This window comes from Dreissena polymorpha, chromosome 5 (genome assembly GCF_020536995.1).
Source record: "Dreissena polymorpha isolate Duluth1 chromosome 5, UMN_Dpol_1.0, whole genome shotgun sequence".
In the NCBI taxonomy this organism is placed as follows: Eukaryota; Metazoa; Mollusca; class Bivalvia; order Myida; family Dreissenidae; genus Dreissena; species Dreissena polymorpha.
Genome location: NC_068359.1, coordinates 8451122 through 8471308, shown reverse-complemented (window position 1 = coordinate 8471308; position 20187 = coordinate 8451122). Strand labels below are relative to the sequence as shown.

The window sequence follows — 20187 nt, the reverse complement described above, 5'->3', positions numbered from 1 at the left end:
ATGCTTTAAACATAAAAATTACATTAGTACAGTTATCACATGGTACATGTAAATGTATATGGTTTGTTTTATTCTAATATGATTTTGTACACAATGCATCCAATGTATATTTCGGAAATACGCATACTCTTGGTAAAGAGGAACTCTCTGAAAACCGGACGATCAGGCCGGTCCCCAGACCGTCCGGTTTACAGAGTCTACTACTACTACTACTACTACTACTACTACTACTACTTCTACTACTACTACTACTACTTCTACTACTACTACTACTACTACTACTACTTCTACTACTACTACTACTACTACTACTACTACTACTACTACTACTACTATTACTACTACTACTACTACTACTACTACTACTACAACTACCACTGCTGCTATTTCTACTACTTCTACTACTACTACTACTACTACTACTACTACTACTACTACTACTACTACTACTACTACTACTGCTGCTGCTGCTGCTGCTACCACTACTCATACAACTACAACTACTACTACTACTACTACTTCTACTACTACTACTACTACTACTACTACTACTACTTCTACTACTGCTACTACTACTATTACTACTACTACTACTACTACTACTACTACTTCTACTACTACTACTTCTTTTCATATACTTACATAATGAGAAAGCGATGCTGCTTTACATTATAAATTATACATGGGTAAGTAATCAGGGTGAAGGATCGATGGGGTTTTCACTTTTCAGGGGTTTACACAAAGGCTGGACAGAATGCAAACACACCGTTAAGAATTTTATTTTTGCAAATATCTCGAGTTAATGAAATACCTTTGCAAAAATCTTTAGTGCATAAAGACAGGTTTTTTTCCTGCAGTTTGTGCCGATATCTTAAGGTATAAGAATAAATCATTGAATACGTCTGAAATCGGTTACAAAATTTTACGTTGCGTGCAGCATAACCGTGCAGTGCACGATACATTTTTTAGCAATAACACATTCTTTTTAAATAAAGTTATTCTGGTGTATTTCACATAAGCAGCATAATAATCTTGTCTTTTATGCACTAGTTAAAATTCTTAACAAAAAAATGTTTCAAAAAGTTATTCGAAAAAATGCACCACTTACCGGTGGGTTTACATCCATTAACGTTAAATTGGGAACCCAACAAAGTCATGTGATCCTGCATTGTGGTTAAATCAATCAAAAGTTAAAATCAGTGTATACATATTCGACGAATACAATATAAAAGACGAGTAGTCATAATTATCAATTCGGTCTTTTCGTTACTAAGAAGTTGTCTCCCATTCAGGTAGGTATCACGAGTATCCCGGGTAAAAAGCGGTCCGTCTAAAATGCGTATATGACTCATATCCGCGGATATGACCGAAAAGTGCGGATATGGATGAATACAGGCAATATCGACACTTTTTCTGCAATGTTTATTTCAATGTTTTATACAAAAAATACACAATATGTGTTAAATATGTTAGTATTGTCTCAAAATATAATAATTTAATAGACATTATCATTTTTCCAACTCTAAATTCATATCCGCGAACATGACGAAGTGCCAGATGATTGTTTTAGGGCTACACACCACACACAATATAACCTCGCCGACACCACATATGTTTTGTTGTATAAGTTAACATAATGTTTATATAATACATGTATTACATATATGAGTCATATACGCATTTTAGACGGACCGCTTTTTACACGGGATACTCGTGATACCTCCCCGAATGGGAGACAACTTCTTAGTTACGAAAATCCCGAATATAGGTTAAGGTTTGGGGTAAAGTATGGTGTCATGTCTCTAGAGGTGTCATTTAACCGTAAAGCATTTTTCCGCATATTGGATATCTCCTCAAGCGTTACGCCTTCTTCATTTATCTGGATTGATTACAAACTATAATGTGTGGCGTTTGAGTTTAAATATGCATATGTCTTATGTCGTGTTTTTCAATGGATTAAGAAAGTAAGATTTAACATTAATGTGAATCTTTAATTTATGAAGTATATACAGTGTTTTCTTTGATGTAATGTTTTGTATGTAAATTTTGAATTACTACTTCTATGGTTATACACACCCTACATGTTCGTGCGTATGATTTGCTATGTATGTTGCACGATTTTACATGAATCGTGTATGAACGTATGTATTACTATATGGCAAAAATAATATGTCTGCACAACAACAACAAAAAGTACGATTTGATATAACAGTGTGCCTCGAAAAGAATTAACCCGTAAAAATAACTTTTATATTGTGTATGTGTGATTTTAGAATTTACGCGGATACTGGAATTCCGTGTTTATCAATAATGGAACATTGTTCCCAACTTGAACTAGAATAAATGTGTGGTAAAATTGTTCATGAATTTGATAATAAAAATTAAAAGGGTTATTTCTTTGATGTGTACACAGTCCATTTTAATGCCATTTTCAGTTAATCAAGAAAACTTTTTTTTTTAATCTTTAAAATTTGATCACATTTGTGTTACCAAATGTTTTCACATTCCACTTGTATTTGTTACCCAACGTTTTTGCATTAAAGCGCATCGTAACTTGGAAACATTTCATTGTAAACTTCAATGTATACGATATTGTAAAGATGGGATGAAAACTGTTTACACTCAAACTAAACATGAAGCAACATTTTAATAACTTAGAATGAAGTCGCGACAAAACGATATCAACTAATTAGTATTTGTTTATAATGACCATTTGACATCATTATTCATGAGCGTTATCAAAATATGCACATGTTTGTATTTCGTACGTGTATTAACGTGACAAACATTCATTATAATCGGAAGTTCTTAAGCATCATTTATTCGTCTACTTCCGCATACATGTTATACAGTTTAAACATGTACCACAATAAAGCACATGTTTATGGCAAGCACTCTATAGAGTAAAATGATACACTACAGATAAACTTTAACTTTGTGACTTAAGAGTCGTTTCTAACTAGTTTAGTTTAGTTTAAACCTATTTATTTTAGCTCGATTGCGTCGAAAGCCTTAGGCTTATATAAACGCTCTCGAGTCCGTTTCCTGGGCCTAGAACCAGTACTTGGTGTCTTTGGGGGAGATCTAAAGAACTCTCCCACGGTGGGGATCGAACCCGTGACCTCCCGGTCGCAAGGCGGACACCATATCCATTACACCACGGCGACCTCTAACTAGTTTGCCGGTATTACGTTCCAAAAGATTCATATTTTAAGTATAGGATTTATGGATTATTGTTACCTTCGGATGGTGAGTTATAAACAGTGACATTCAATCTATATAATATAAGGGATTAAATACACAGCAATGGTTACATTAAACATAAAATGTACTCAACCTGGGGGCAATGCCTTGGAATGGGCAAAACAAATCATATAGGTTTAAACCAGTTGAAAAGCATGCCGAAACTCACACTTACGGCCTAGTTGAAAGCCATGCCGAAACTCACTCTTACGGCCTAGTTGAAAGGCATGCCGAAACTCACACTTACGGCATAGTTGAGCGACATGCCTAACCTCACACTTAAGGCCTAGCTAAAAGGCATGCCGAAACTCACACTAACGGTCTAGTTGAAAGGCATGCCGAAACTCACACTTACGGCCGAGTTGAAAGTCATGCCGAAACTCACACTTACGGCCGAATTGAAAGGCATGCCTAAAGTCACACTTACGGCCGAGTTGAAAGACATACCGAAACTCACACTTACGGCCTTGTTTAAAGACATTCCGAAACTTACACTTACGGCCTAGTTGAATGCATACCGAAACTCACACTTACGGCCTAGTTGAATGCATACCGAAACTCACACTTACGGCCGAGTTGAAAGTCATACCGAAACTCACACTTACGGCCGAGTTGAATGCATGCCGAAACTCACACTTCAGCCGAATTGAATGCATACCGAAACTTACACATGCGGCTTAGTTGAAAGGCATGCCGAAACTCACACTTACGGCCGAGTTGAATGCATACCGAAACTCACACTTACGGCCTAGTTGAATGGCATGCCGATGCTCACACTTACGGCCTAGTTGAAAGGCATACCGAAACTCACACTTGCGGCCTAGTTGAACGGCATGCCGAAACTCACACTTACGGCCGAATTGAAAGGCATGCCGAAACTCACTCTTACGGTCTAGTTGAAAGACATGCCAAAACTTAACTTGCGGCCTAGTTGAAAGGCGTGTCCAAACCCACACTTACGGCCGAGTTGAAAGACATGCCGAAACTCACACTTACGACCTTGTTGAAAGGCATGCCGAAACTTACACTTACGGCTGAGTTGAATGACATGCCGAAACACACTTACGGCCGAGTTGAAAGACATAAAATAACAGCGATCATATACGAGTATTAGATCCTGTTGCTCATAATAACACATAATACAAAAAAAATGTATACACCTTTCGTTCTGAAAAGTGCCTATTCATGCTAGGTTAATAAACCACCATCGATACACGTCTACGAATTACAACACTTCTGTCGCCACAACAAGGCGACTATAAAATGACATATATACGCAAATTAAATTCGCTTGTATATACAACTCCATCCGCTTTTTTTTCAGGAAAAACTTGTTTGTGGATTACTTTGTTCTCGCCATCTAGAATTATAGGTATAAGAAGTCGGTTCCAAAGTGAAATATGACCCGTTTTTACACAATGACAATAGAAATATATAAGCGCAGAGAATGATTCCCAACCAGTGAATTGCTGCATTGAAATTACTGTGATCAAGTGTCGTGATTGTACGCTAAATATAATAATTATTTCTTCATATGCATTTAGTATTCTGATCATAGCATATACAATAAAAAATGTTCATACATAAATTTTGTTCTGGAATATGTTTTGGTAAAATGTATGCATTTAGTATTCTGATCATAGCATATACAATAAAAAATGTTCATACATATATTTTGTTCTGGAATATGTTTTGGTAAAATGTATTTTCTTTTATTTCAAGTGCTTAATTAAAAATGTTTTTATATGTTAATTCCCAACAAGTAGTGAGATCAATTAAAGCGTATTTGTAAGTTTGCATTCCCGAAATCCGGAACATTTTCACATTTTCATTGGCAATCAATGTTTCCGCAGCTTATAATAATTGAACGAAATCTGGATATAAAAACAACACCAATATATTCGGTGAACAGCTTGCATTATTGAATTGTTTCCAACAATTCTTTATGTTGCAAAGCTGTACAAACGTGAGTAGCTTAATACAGAGCGAGATTGTGTCATCGTTTATTTTATGAGCCGCGTTCTGAGAAAACTGGGCTTAATGCTTCTGCGTAAAGTGTCGTCCCAGATTAGCCGGTGCAGTCCGCACAGGCTCATCAGGGACGACACTTTCCGCTTTTATGACATTTTTCGTTAAAATGAAGTCCCTTCTTACCGAAAATCTTGTTTAGGCGGAAAGTATCGTCCCTGATTAGCCTGTGCAGTCCGCACAGGCTAATCAGGGACGACACATTACGCACATGCATTATGCCCAGTTTTCTCAGAACGCCACACATATGAAGTCCATTAGAACCGATCAAACGTGAAGACAAAATGACAATAATTCTATACCTTTGATTGACAGATTATACAATTAAATATATATGCTTTTACAATCTACATTATTGAGTATTATGCACACAATTGACATAAGAAATAGATAGTTGGCAAACGTTTTGTGAATGACTCAACATTGCCATTCCATTGTTCACTATACAAAACAGACGTTGGAATCCATGCTAGGCATTGAACCCTTATAACTTAAACCCCTATTATGACATAAACCTGTGTAAAGACTTGAACACCATTTTGCCTAGGCTCTCAAGTCCGTTTCCTGGGCATAGCACCAGAACTTTGACTTAAAAAGTGTATCAACTGAAAAGTATATTACTTCTTTAACAATTAAATGACTTTCACACAAATAATGCCTTCTAATTCATACAAGGACTTAATAAGTTCGGGAATCCATTTTTGAGTTTAAAGAGCCAGGAGGACGTCAAACTCATGAAAATAATTTACGTGTTTTTGTGATGAAGTATTGAACAGGAAGGATTTTTTGTTTATTTTAGTCAGTAGTCAATGTGCACCGGAGAGCTATCCTTTGTTAATTGAATTACACCTTACTTCATTATCAGCACAAAACAAAAGGTTGGTCGGGAAAGGAACGTGAACGCGAACATAATTTACGACGTCTGATAAAAAAGCCTTTAATTAATCTCAACATCAAATTTGCTCTCAACATATTCAGGCAGTCGTTGTATTTGTTTAGTTTTCGGATAGCCTCGGTCGTTTTGAGCCGATGTTAAGCTGCTTAAAATATTGGGAAGTAAAGCATGCGAGAGTCGCTGTGAGTACATATATTTTTTTGCTATTATATAAACAAGTTATTTGAAGAACGTTTGACAATTTTCACTTTTGATTGTATTATATGGCAGTTGCAACCAATCGTTAATAACTTTAATACTACTACAACGACTACTGATTTACTACTACTACTACTACTTCTATTTCTACTACTACTACTATTTCTACTACTACTACTACTACTACTACTACTACTACTACTACTTCTATTTCTACTACTACTACTACTACTACTTCTACTACTACTACTACCACTACTACTACTACTACCACTACTACTACTACTACTACTACTACTACTACTACTACTACTACTACTACTACTACTACTACTACTACTACTACTACTACTACTACTACTACTACTACTACTACTACTACTACTACTACACCTACTACTACTACTACTACTGCTGCTGCTGCTGCTGCTACTTCTACTACTACTACTACTACTACTACTACTACTACTACTACTACTACTACTACTACTACTACTACTACTACTACTTCTACTGCTGCTGCTGCTGCTGCTACTGCTACTACTACTACTACTACTACTACTACTACTACTACTACTACTACTACTACTACTACTACTACTACTACTACTACTACTACTACTACTACTACTGCTGCTGCTGCTGCTACTACTACTACTACTACTACTACTACTACTACTACTACTACTACTACTACTACTACTACTACTACTACTACTACTACTACAGTAGACTCTGCTTATACCGGACTCTCTGAAAACCGGACTCTCCCGATTCCGAACGGTCGGGCCAGTCCTGTATTTTTTCCTTCTATTTCTTTGTATACAAATCTTGAATAAACCGAACTCTCTCAAAACCGCGCTAATAATGTAAAACAAACTGTGACTGTCTATAATAGACATGCGGTAACACCAAAGAAGTAGTAGTAGTAGTAGTAGTAGTAGTAGTAGTTGTAGTAGTAGTAGTAGTAGTAGTAGTAGTAGTAGTAGTAGTAGTAGTAGTAGTAGTAGTAGTAGTAGTAGTAGTAGTAGTAGTAGTAGTAGTAGTCATAATAATAATAATAGTAGTAGTAGTAGTAGTAGTAGTAGTAGTAGAAGTAGTAGTAGTAGTAGTAGTAGTAGTAGTAGTAGTAGTAGTAGTAGTAGTAGTAGTAGTAGTAGTAGTAGTAGTAGTAGTAGTAGTAGTAGTAGTAGTAGTAGTAGTAGTAGTAGTAGTAGTAGTAGAAGTAGTAGTAGTAGTAGTAGAAATAGAAGCAGTGGTAGTTGTAGTAGTAGAAGTAGTAGAAGTAGTAGTAGTAGTAGTAGTAGTAGTAGTAGTAGTAGTAGTAGTAGTAGTAGTAGTAGTAGTAGTAGTAGTAGTAGTAGTAGTAGTAGTAGTAGTAGTAGTAGTAGTAGTGTAGCAGTAGTAGTAGTAGTAGAAGCAGAAGTTTAAACGGACCGCTTTTTACCCGGGATACTCGTGATACCTCCCCGAATGGGAGACAACTTCTTAGTTACGAAAATCCCGAATATAGGTTAAGGTTTTGGGTAAAGTATGGTGTCATGTCTCTAGAGGTGTAATTTAACCGTAAAGTTTTTATTCCGCATATTGGATATCTCCTCAAGCGTTACGCCTTCTTCATTTATCTGGATTGATTACAAACTATAATGTGTGGCGTTTGAGTTTAAATATGCATATGTCTTATGTCGTGTTTTTCAATGGATTAAGAAAGTAAGATTTAACATTAGTGTGAATCTTTAATTTATGAAGTATATACAGTGTTTTCTTTGATGTAATGTTTTGTATGTAAATTTTGGATTACTACTTCTATGGCTATACACACCCTACATGTTCGTGCTTATGATTTGCTATGTATGTTGCACGATTTTACATGAATCGTGTATGAACGTATGTATTACTATATGGCAAAAATAATATGTATGCACAACAACAACAAAAAGTACGATTTGATATAACAGTGTGCCTCGAAAAGAATTAACCGGTAAGAATAATCTAATATTGTGTATGTGTGATTTTAGAATTTACGCGGATACCGGAATTCCGTGTTTATCAATATGTGAACATTGTTCCCAATTTGAACTAGAATAAATTAGTGGTAAAATTGTTCATGAATTTGATAATAAAAATTAAAAGGGTTATTTCTTTGATGTGTACACAGTCCATTTTAATGCCATTTTCAGTTAATCAATGCATTATGCATTGTGGATAACTGTCGCAAAGTAGCAACATACTAAACCAAATTGGAAGGTTTATATTTTGTCGGCGAGCAAGGTACTTGGGGCTGGCTGCAGAGATATAATTCAAGCTAAATGCATAGATTCCCGATACCAATATTGAAATTATCACCCCCCCGCCTAGACCACGTTAGGTAACCCACGCCTAGACCACGTTAGGTAACCCACGCCTAGACCACGTTAGGTAACCCACGCCTAGACCACGTTAGGTAACACATGTTTGAAATGTGTTACACTTAAGCGCATGTTTTCAGTTCACTGTTACTAAAATAGAAAAATGATTCCATGTAATAACTACACATTTTAGCTATTGTCATGCACCTACATGTATAAACAAGATGTTCGTGAAAACTAGAGATGATATAAAGCAAGATGTAGTTTTGACAGAATAAGATACCGTTTATATGTGGATCAAACGACCATGCAATATACCGTGGTAGTTGTTTTCCCTTAAGGAATTACATGTAATGTCATTTAGGCTTCATTCAGCACATTTTCATATATTATCTGTTTTCTCTATCCTTTCAGATTATGAAGTCAACATTCTACAGTTTTGTGTGCCTTCTTCTTTTCGGCTCCGCAACTTTGTTGGGGTTTTGGTGGAAAGCAACGCAATTCGTTCCAAGAGTTGCCTCACACCTACATAACATTATAGACAATCGAGTGAGTATGAACGTAAACCCGCATTACATCACAGAAAATCAAATGCGTATGGACTTAACCCTGAATATTATTACAACACGGCCGTTAATCACGTGCGCCACCTCTTTTTTGCGATACATTAACCCATTTATGCCTAGTGGACTCTCCCATCCTTCTAAATTGGATCAATTTATTTCCAAAATTAGGGATGTCTAGTATATTTATTTTTATATTTAGAATATTTCTTACAGAAATTCCTTTAAGCAAACAGCGTAGAATCTGATGCGACGCCGCATCATGCGGCGTCTCACCTGGGTCTACGCTGTTTGCCAAGGCAATTTTGCTGAACGCTAGGCATAAATGGGGTAATAAATAAGCCAATGCTACTTCCGAGGTGGCGCTAGGGACCGGATGTTTTGAATTTTCAAGGATAATTCTTCAGGTTGAATAGATTTTATATGAGATTTTTTCAACATATTCCGCATTGTTTTTTTTTATCGGACCATGTATTGCGATTAAATTTAATCATCCACAAATAGAAACCTACAATCACAATCCATTTGGAAACGTGGGGACCTTACTAAGTTGTGCCATGGTGGAGTTTTTGAAAGCAACTTGATGTTTTTTGCCTGTGTAACGAGAACATGTCCACCAGATTGATACGCTTATGCCATCAAACGATTACGCTAAATATATACTAATTGCTACATGCATAAACCGATTGGCCTCTTGCGGATATAATAGATATATAAAAAAATCAAAAGAGATGGAGCTAATGCAAAGGCGGTGGCTCTAAGGACAGGAGGAGGCGTCAATGCACGATATATGAATCAGAACACGACTTACATGTGATCGATAATGTTCCTTTTCATATTTGTTTTTATTTTTCAATGTATATACGTAAACCCAGATCGGAACAGAACATATACACACTGTAAAAACAATAATACAATGTTAATATATAAGTAAACAACTCAATAAAGACGTTGGAAACCTGAATGAAACATATTGTACGATATAAACCCAAAATATGTAATAATAAATAAATCCAATTACAAAATGTTCAACATTCTCAAAATATTTCTTTTACAACAAATGTGTTTAAACAGTAAGATAATTCACGAAATAATAAAAACATGTTACTTCTGCTTGAAACGACGAGATTTGTCTCGTTATCCAAATGCTTCATTCACTCAAGGCAAAGGTGAACGAATCTTAATTAGGCTTAAATATATCGTTTGTCCTCACTTACTCCTCCAAAAAATTAGGACAGCCGTTCTTTAATCATTAACTTTTTGTATACAAAACTTCTGTTACTTTCCAGTTTTACAGCATATTCAATGACCAAAATCATCCCGATCTTTTAGCAATACAGTCATGTTTCTTCATAAGTATGTAAACTTTACTTGTTCGATTATATTTCACTATAATCATAAAAAAACGAACATTCAACCTAGAATACCACACAAAAAATGAAAGCTCGGTAACGAAAATTAAAACAGCTAAAATTGTGCATTGGCGCCACCTCCTGTCATTAGCGCAACATCCTTGGCATCGGCTCCATCTCATTTGGAAAAATACAATATTATCCTTTAGACCGACTAGTGGCCAATGTTTTGTGCGTGCAATAACTTGTATATGTTTAAAGAAATCGTTTGATTTCGTTGGCGTTTTCATTGGATTAAAACTCTATCGTAACACAGGCCAAACACATCGATATGCTTCCAAACACGCCACCATGACACAATTTCGAACGTCTGCAAATGGGTTGTAATTGTGTGTTTCTGTACATGTGTGGGTGAACTAACCCATTTAAGCCTAGCGTCTAGAAAAAGGCCTTGGCAAACAGCGTAGACCCAGATGAGACGCCGCATGATGCGGCGTCTCATCAGGGTCTGCGCTGCTTGCTTAAAGGAGTTTCTGTAAGAAATATTCTAAATATAGAAATAAATCTACTAGACATCCCTAATTTTGGAAAAAAATTGATCCAACTTAGAAGGATGGGAGAGTCCATGCACTGGGCATAAATGGGTTAATCTTCGCTGACTCGCACTACATTGCGCGAATTTTTAAATCTAACGCAAAACTTTCACAGTGCTTTATTTTTCAAAAACGACTCAATAGATCATCATGAAATTTCAGGCACGGTTATGACATAATACTTTCAAAACTTAAACGATGCTTTGAAATAACTCCTCCATGATGCTCTTACTCATATGAACCCCGTGCTGCACGTGTAGTGTCACGTGCTGCACGTGAAAGCGACGCTATTTGAATATTATTAACTTTGTTTCTCCCATTCTGTTTTAATGAAAATCTGATTTACAAACAACAACATCATACCTGTGCGAACTGTTTATTAAACATTTAGATGTACAATGACACGATTGCAACTGGTTGCTCGTTAAAGCAGCCAAGGAAACCCACCCATACCGCACGTTCAACACACGTATAACACACCTACCAAAGCGCACATGTAATTAAAGGGACCTTTTTACAGATTTTGGCATGTATTGGAGTTTGTCATTAAATGCTTTTGATTGAAACATGTAAACATTGGATTTTTAAAAGCTTAAGTTAAAAACAAGAATAAACTTAAGGAAAGAAAAATGTCAACTGGGCTCGTACCACTGACCCCGTGAGTAAAAGTCTTACACAGAGACCACTCGGCCATCCGCGCTCATACAAAGGGAGCTGTATTTTATACTCTATATAAGCAATCTTCGTAGTGTCACAAAATACAACGAAAGCAACAGAACTCTCCCAATTCTTCAATCGTTTCGCGTTGCAACGCTTTATAATTTTCAGGTTTTTAAATCTTCAAAAGATGCATATTATGGATATTTTAGAGCATTGTAAATGTTCAGTATTATTGTTTCCTGACAAACATAATAACTACAACGAACATTTGCGAATTAGATTTTTTTCAATTTACCAAAACTTGAAAAGGCCCCTTTAAACTCACCACAATGTTATCAAACATGTTTACGGCGAGTTTCGCATGGCTGTAAAGACAAGACTTTCACACCTGCGTAGACAGTTGATACTTTAAAGGACCAGTGTTTGTGAATAAATCTAAATATAGCTGGCTTTTTATGGGCAGTCGATAACATGCATGCAGCAAGCCTTTATTGGAGCAATTAGTTGATAAGCATGATACTGATCAAACAGGGACGGGAACTGATCAAACAGGGACGGATACTGATCACACAGTGACGGATACTGATCAAACAGGGACGGATACCGATCAAACAGAGACGGATACTGATCAAACAGGAACGGTTACTAACCAAACGGGGACGGATACTGATCAAACAGGGACGGTTACTGATCAAATAGGGACGGATGCTGATCAAACAGGGACGGATACTAATCAAACAGGGACGGATACGGATCAAACAGGGACGGATACTGATCAAACAGGGACGGATACTGATCAAACAGGGACGGATACTGATCAAACAGGGACGGATACTGATCAAACAGGGACGGATACTGATCAAACAGGGACGGATACTGATCAAATAGGGACGGATACTGATCAAACAGGGACGGATACTGATCAAACAGGGACGGATACTGATTTAACGCAAGATCAATTGTTACTATTTAATGACTCGCTAAATAAATTAATTTACGATGTTTGTCATTTTGTGTCTTTAAATTTAAAAGAGATACGTTTCCTTTAGTGATTATGCGACGTATATTTCGTGCATATATTACAAAACTATTCCTGTGTTTGTATTCCAAATTTTGAAAAAATCCGCCTATAAAAAACGATAAATTATCAGAAATATAAGTAGCGCATACAAGTGTCGTTCATGGTAAGCATGCCTTTCCAACATGTCTATTCTATAACCACATTTTTATTGGTATATAGACACTTTTGTTGAGAGTTAATTTGGTTATCTCGGTTCAATACCACAGGCCATTATTTATGAGTCACCACATTGATTACGAGCGCTGAGCCACGCTTTGTTCGGTGATTGGATTCTTTATTGACTTCACCGGTGTTTTGTAAAATCATCGTCTGCTTCAATGCCCGCACCGTGTTTACCCATGAACATCGATAAGGCCATGAAAACACCTTTAATATCGAATGAATGGCCGGGAATTACACATGTTCAACTATATAAAACATGAACAAACTTTTGCACTTGGTATAGGTCTAGGATTTATAATGCTATAATACCGAATTAATGCGGTTTGTCACGAATAAATGGCCTAGTTATTCCAACATGTAACCACTTGTTTAAGTTAGCCATGTAGAATGTTCAAAATCAAAGTACTGAAAGTACTGGTTTGACGATGCTTTTGAAGAGGATGGATATATAGAGGATATTTGTTGAATTCGGTGGAATATCGATTTTCCCAGAAAAACTGCGAAAAATATCGATCTTTTCACTGTTATTTTTCACTGTTTAAAACAGTGAAACACCAGTTTATTTCATTGATATTTCTGTATAAATCACCGGAAAGCATAAAATAAATAAGCATCCATTTAAGTTAATCTACATCACCGCAATTGTGTAATTTGTATTGCTTGTCATTTATCCGCAGGTCAATAGTTAATGGTTGTGGTGCAATCGTTTTCGTTCTTGGACATTGCACTCCCTTCAATGAAATTTATTTACCTAAATATCTCATATTTGAACTTTCAATTCTTTTGGGAGTAAATGGTCCAGACAACTGGATAAAACAGTAACAATATGCTAACCCATTATTTTTCGAGGAACATAATTGAGAATTCCTGTGCTAGCCCGCAATCACAGTATGTTGGGGTATAATAATAGTCAAATTCTGTTTTTCTTCTCAAAAGATTGTCGTAGATTATAAGTTAAGGAATATATCATCCAAGACTACAACTTTTAATAAGCCATTTTTTTCATTTATTTTTATTGATAAACAAGGTTTTGTAACAATCTATACTATACATAGATAGCTTTAACAGCACAATGTGGCTCACCTGAAACTGATTGTTTCCTAGTGGTGTTAACTAATTTTTCATGAAGATCTAGATAAAAAAAAAGGCATTGTGAGTATGAACAAACTATTTGCGTCTATCCGATCTAGTTGAGCCTTGTTACCGAGTTCCTACTTTTATTTAATTGAACATTCTGATCAACTGCCATGAAGATCAGGTAAAAAATATAAGTGCTAACATAGATTTTAATGATTTTAGTTATTGATCAAATGCTTGGAAGCACATGACCCACTTTGGAATGTGACCTGTTAATCACTGAGACTAGACCTTGTGACCTTAATGTTGAATATGCTACTTTCAAGCTTGACTTTGAAATCATTTAAAATAATGTTCTAACCAATTTACAAGTGGATCAGAGAGAGAATGTGACCACTAAAGTATTAACAGACCTTTTCTTATATTTGACCTAGTGCCCTAATTTTTGATTGAATATGAAACCTAAAATGACATAGAGGTGACTAGTTTCATAAGAATCTGGCAAAGAGATGACACCCAAATTTAAACATTGTAAAATGATATCTTATGTGTTCACAATAAACTTTGGATAAAATAAACAAGACAAAGAGTGATAACAAAAGCTCACCTTGTCACATCATAACAAGTGAGCAAAATAACCAAAACTCTGACATCATATAATTGCTCAGTTACTTCCAATAACAATAAAATGATATTTTTGAAACAAATACAATACCTTTCCTTTCTTACTACAGGCTGTTCTAAAGCAAGAAAGCCCTGTATCGCTCACCCAAAACTCTTTCTATAGTGTCAAAAACTTGTGTATGATTTGACTAAGTTGTAACCTAGCTTTAGCCTGCCAGGACCAACTTGCAAATTCAGCTTTTGATTTGATTAAGATGGACATTGAAAGCAATTTTCATGAAAATCAGGAAGATAATGTGAGCTGTAGAAAGGTAAAGGAAGATTTCAATATTTTGACCTAATGACCTAGTTTTTGACAAACTACCAACTTTAAAACTGAAACTTTATTTCATCGAGATAACATTCTGTCCAATTTTCATGAAAATCTGGAAGAAAATGTGACCTCTGGAGTGTTCACTAACCTTTTCTGTGATTTGGTTTATTGACCTAGTTTGGACCACATATGACCTACTTACAAACTTAACCTAGAATTGACCGAGATGAACATTTACCAACATAAGACGAACAAGGGCTGTTTGTAAAACATGCATGCCCCCCATACGGGCTGTCAGTTGTAGTGGTAGCCATTGTGTGAATACATTTTTTGTCACTGTGACCTTGACCTTTGACCTAGTGACCTGAAAATCAATAGGGATCATCTGCCAGTCATGATCAATTTACCTATAAAGTTTCATGATCCTAGGCCTCACTATTCTTGAGTTATCATCAGGAAACCTTTTTACTGTTATGAGTCATTGTGACCTTGACCTTTGACCAAGTGACCTGAAAATCAATAAGGGTTATATACCAGTCATGATCAATGTACCTATGAAGTTTAATGGTCCTAGGCGTAAGCATTTTTGAGTTATCATCCGGATACTATTTTACTGTTTTGAGTCACTTTGACCTTGACCTTTGACCTAGTGACCTAAACATCAATAGGGGTAATCTGCAAGTCATGATCAATGTACCTATGAAGTTTCATGATCCTAGACGTAAGCATTCTTGAGTTATCATCCGGAAATCATTAAACTGTTTTGACTCACTGTGATCTCGACCTTTGACCTAATGATCTGAACATCAATAGGGGTCATCTGCGAGTCATGATCAATGTACCTATGAAGTTTCATGATCCTAGACGTAAGCTTTCTTGAGTTATCATCCGGAAATCATTAAACTGTTTTGACTCACTGTGATCTCGACCTTTGACCTAATGACCTGAACATCAATAGGGGTCATCTGCGAGTCATGATCAATGTACCTATGAAGTTTCATGATCCTATGCGTAAGCTTTCTTGTGTTATCATCCGGAAACCATTTTACTGTGTCAAGTCACCGTGACCTTGACCTTTGACCTGAAAGTCAATAGCGATCATCTGCGAATCATGATTATGTACCTAAGACGTTTCATGATCATAGGCGTAAGCATTCTTGAGTTATCATTTGGAAACCATTTTTCAAAGTTGATTCACTGTGCCCTTGACCTTTGACCTAGTGACCTGAAAATCATTAGGGGTCATCTGCGAGTCATCATCAATGTACCTATGAAGTTTCATGATCCTAGGCATAAACGTTGTTGAGTTATCATCCGGAAACCATTTTACTATTTCGGGTCACCGTGACCTTGACCTTTGACCTAGTGACCTCAAAAGGGATCATCTGCGAGTCATGATCAATGTATCTATGAAGTTTCATGATCCTAGGCATAAGCGTTCTTGAGTTATCATCCGGAAACCATTTTACTATTTCGGGTCACCGTGACCTTGACCTCTGACCTAGTGACCTGAAAATCAATAGGGTTTATCTGCGAGTCATGATCAATGAACCTATGAAGTTTCATGATCCTAGGCATAAGCGTTCTTGAGTTATCATCCGGAAACCATTTTTCTATTTCGGGTCACCATGACCTTGACCTTTGACCTAGTGACCAGGGGTCATCTGTCAGTCATGATCAATGTACACATGAAGTTTCATGATCCTAGGCATAAGTGTCCTTGAGTTATCACCAGGAAACCATTTTACTATTTCGGGTCACCGTGACCTTGCTCTTTGACCTAGTGACCTCAAAACAATATGGGTCATCTGCGAGTCATTATCAATGTACCTATGAAGTTTCATGGTCGGACGGTCAGTTGGTCGGACGGTCAGTTTGTCGGTCGGTCAGTCGGTCAGTTGGTCGGTCGGTCAGTTGATCGGTCGGTAAGTTTGTCGGTCGGTCAGTTTGACGGTAGGTCAGTTGGTCGGTCGGTCAGTTGGGCGTTTTTTTCAGTTGGTGTGTTACGCTGTGTCGCGAACTTGTCTCTCAGATTTCTGCCTATGTACAAACTTAACGTATACAGTGTATGTGTTGATTATAATATGTTAAAGTAAAAGACGTTATTATCGTGTATGTCGCAATATTCTTTGTAGAGTTATGTGGCCTTGAATTTAAGAACAAATGCATATTTATGTAATTGTACATGTGTAATGTGTGTTACGAACTTGTCTCTCAGTTTTCGGTGTATTAACATAAAACTGTATAGATGTGATGTTTATGCCGTCTAAAAATTCCAGTAATTGTATGTCGTATGTCGTAGTATTTTTTTAGTTATGTGTAGAAGTATACTTTGTGTTCCGAACTAGTGAACGAATTTACCTAAATGGTGGCTGGAGCATATATCGAACACTAAAAGAGGTATCAACTTGAAACTTAACCCATTTAAGCCTAGTGGACTCTCCCATCCTATTAAATTTATTTCCAAAATTAGTGATGTCAAGTATATTTATTTCTATATTTAGAATATTTCTTGCAGAAATTTCTTTAAGCAAACAGCGCAGACCCTGATGAGACGCTGCATCATACAGCGTCTCATCTGGATCTACGCTGTTTGCCAGTGCCTTTTTTCTAGACGCTAGGCATAAATGGTTTAAAAATACGTTAGATTACATATATGTGATGTGCAGCGGACAATAAAAACGACTCTTGTTCCCATATTTTTAGAGTTTTTTTTTATTTTTTGTTATTATAATTGTTCCGTTAAAAGAGGTATCAATTTTATAGCTTCTCATTAAGGAGATGTGCAGTGCTTATGAACTACGAAAGCTGTTTCCTCTTTTTGTATTGTTCTTGTCCTTATTATTTTTGTCTTTATGTTTTCTCCGCAGAATATCTTACAAACTAAAAGAGGCTTCGCCATGAAATTTAATAGGTAGATTTCATAAAAAGGATGCGCAGTGTACAAATACCACAATTACTGATCCATATCAGAGTTATTGCTCTTTGTTATTTTTGTTGTCAAATGTTGTCCGGAGCATATCTGTAAAACTATTTAGAGGCATCAAAACGAAGCACGATAGATAGGTCAATCTGAGTGAGTGAATGCGGGAAATTCAAAACGCTTACACGCCAGAACGCTATGGCAGATGTTAACCCCCATGTAAATAATATGGTTTGCTATGGCAGATGTTAACCCCCATGTAAATAATATGTTTGCTTTTCCAGATGAATCAGGGTAATTTGAGATCTGGTCACGATGTTGAACGTCTCGGTTTGCTCTGCGGATGGGAATTTTAATCATAGAGGTGTTGATCATTGGGTGTTTTTTATCGAGGGGGGGGGGGTACATTTCACAAGTTGTGTATTAACCCATTTATGCCTAGCGTCTAGAAAAAAAGGCATTGGCAAACAGCGTAGACCAAGATGAGACGCCGCATGATGCCGCGTCTCATCAGGGTCTGCGCTGTTTGCTTAAAGGAATTTCTGTAAGAAATAATCTAAATATAGAAACAAATATACTCGACATCCCTAATTTTGAAAATAAATTAATCAAATTTAGATGGATGGGAGAGTTCACTAGGCATCAATGGGTTAAAGGCACTTTATCGGCCAGTCATTCGGTCAGACATTTTGCATGCTGGAATATAAACTAGTTGGAGGAATGGAGGGACTGCTTCGAATTGCTCAAGAGATTTAGTCAAAACTTCAAGTGTAGCATTACCATGAGTTGTACAAGACAATATTAAATAATAATAATTGACCCACACATTCCATTGTATCTTTTTAATATAGCTTACAGAGCATCGCGGGCGTATAAGAAACGTCTGTGATAAAACGCGTTTGTTTAAAAAAAAGCAACACATTATCACTAAACCAGATTTATTTCTTACCCTTTTAATGTCACTTTAATTATGAATTCTAAGAACGGCACTTTTTATTTCAGTTTCATCCAAGCTTTTTGCGAAAGTACAAGAACCCATGTTTTGATGACGTTAGAAGTTCAGATCACGGGACCACTGCGAACGAAACGTCTACACTCCTGTGCTTTCCGTATTTTGTGATGCCCGGGTTCCCAAAATGTGGGACAACTGATTTATACACGCGGCTCTCGAAACATCCGCAGATCAAATGGGAACACCCAAAGGAACCGGATCTGCTTCATAGACACATGTACAGTAAGTTGTTAATCAACACAGGGGTAGCTCGCATGTACAGTAAGTTGTTAATCAACACAGGGGTAGCTCGCATGTACAGTAAGTTGTTAATCAACACAGGGGTAGCTCGCATGTACAGTAAGTTGTTAATCAACACACGGGTAGCTCGCATGTACAGTAAGTTGTTAATCAACACAGGGGTAGCTCGCATGTACAGTAAGTTGTTAATCAACACACGGGTAGCTCGCATGTACAGTAAGTTATTAATCAACACAGGGGTAGCTCGCATGTACAGTAAGTTGTTAATCAACACAGGGGTAGCTCGCATGTACAGTAAGTTGTTCATCAACACAGGGGTAGCTCGCATGTACAGTAAGTTGTTAATCAACACACGGGTAGCTCGCATGTACAGTAAGTTATTAATCAACTCACGGGTAGCTCGCGTGTACAGTAAGTTATTAATCAACACAGGGGTAGCTCGCGTGTACAGTAAGTTGTTAATCAACACACGGGTAGCTCGCCTGTACAGTAAGTTATTAATCAACACAGGGGTAGCTCGCATGTACAGTAAGTTATTAATCAACACACGGGTAGCTCGCCTGTTTGGTGAGTTAACACCCTAGCCAACTAGAATAATTAAAAGTATGTTAAAATGGCATTCTTTATAAAAAAATATATTTTTAAAACTATTTCATTGGTAAGACATTTTGTATCATGTCTTTGTTTGGAAGCGCTTGGAACGAATGGAATAAATAATGTTCAGTTCGCTTGGTAAGCATGACGTGTATTTACTCGACTTACTCCACGGACATCGCGGGCTAGTGCGTGGAATTTTTTTTATCAGATCGTTGATATATGACCGATTCAAAAGCTCGAGAAATGAGTTGAACGCCCGAACCAATTTGTTTCGTCCG

General features: G+C 36.7%; 1 protein-coding gene across 4 annotated transcripts in view; it reads left to right on the top strand.

The window, feature by feature from the left end:
- LOC127831791 (carbohydrate sulfotransferase 15-like) overlaps positions 1-20187 on the top strand; it is a 40363-nt gene that overhangs the window by 4001 nt on the left and 16175 nt on the right. The window contains exons 1-3 of one of the 4 annotated variants that reach the window (XM_052356858.1): positions 1791-1964; positions 9127-9261; positions 19063-19294. In XM_052356858.1, coding sequence (XP_052212818.1) covers positions 9130-9261; positions 19063-19294 — 364 coding nt within the window. In that variant the 5' untranslated portion in view covers positions 1791-1964; positions 9127-9129. Of the gene's footprint in view, positions 1-1790; positions 1965-6280; positions 6349-7917; positions 8075-9126; positions 9262-19062; positions 19295-20187 lie in introns of those variants that run through there. The other 3 variants (XM_052356857.1, XM_052356860.1, XM_052356856.1) reach the window with 3 other exon arrangements.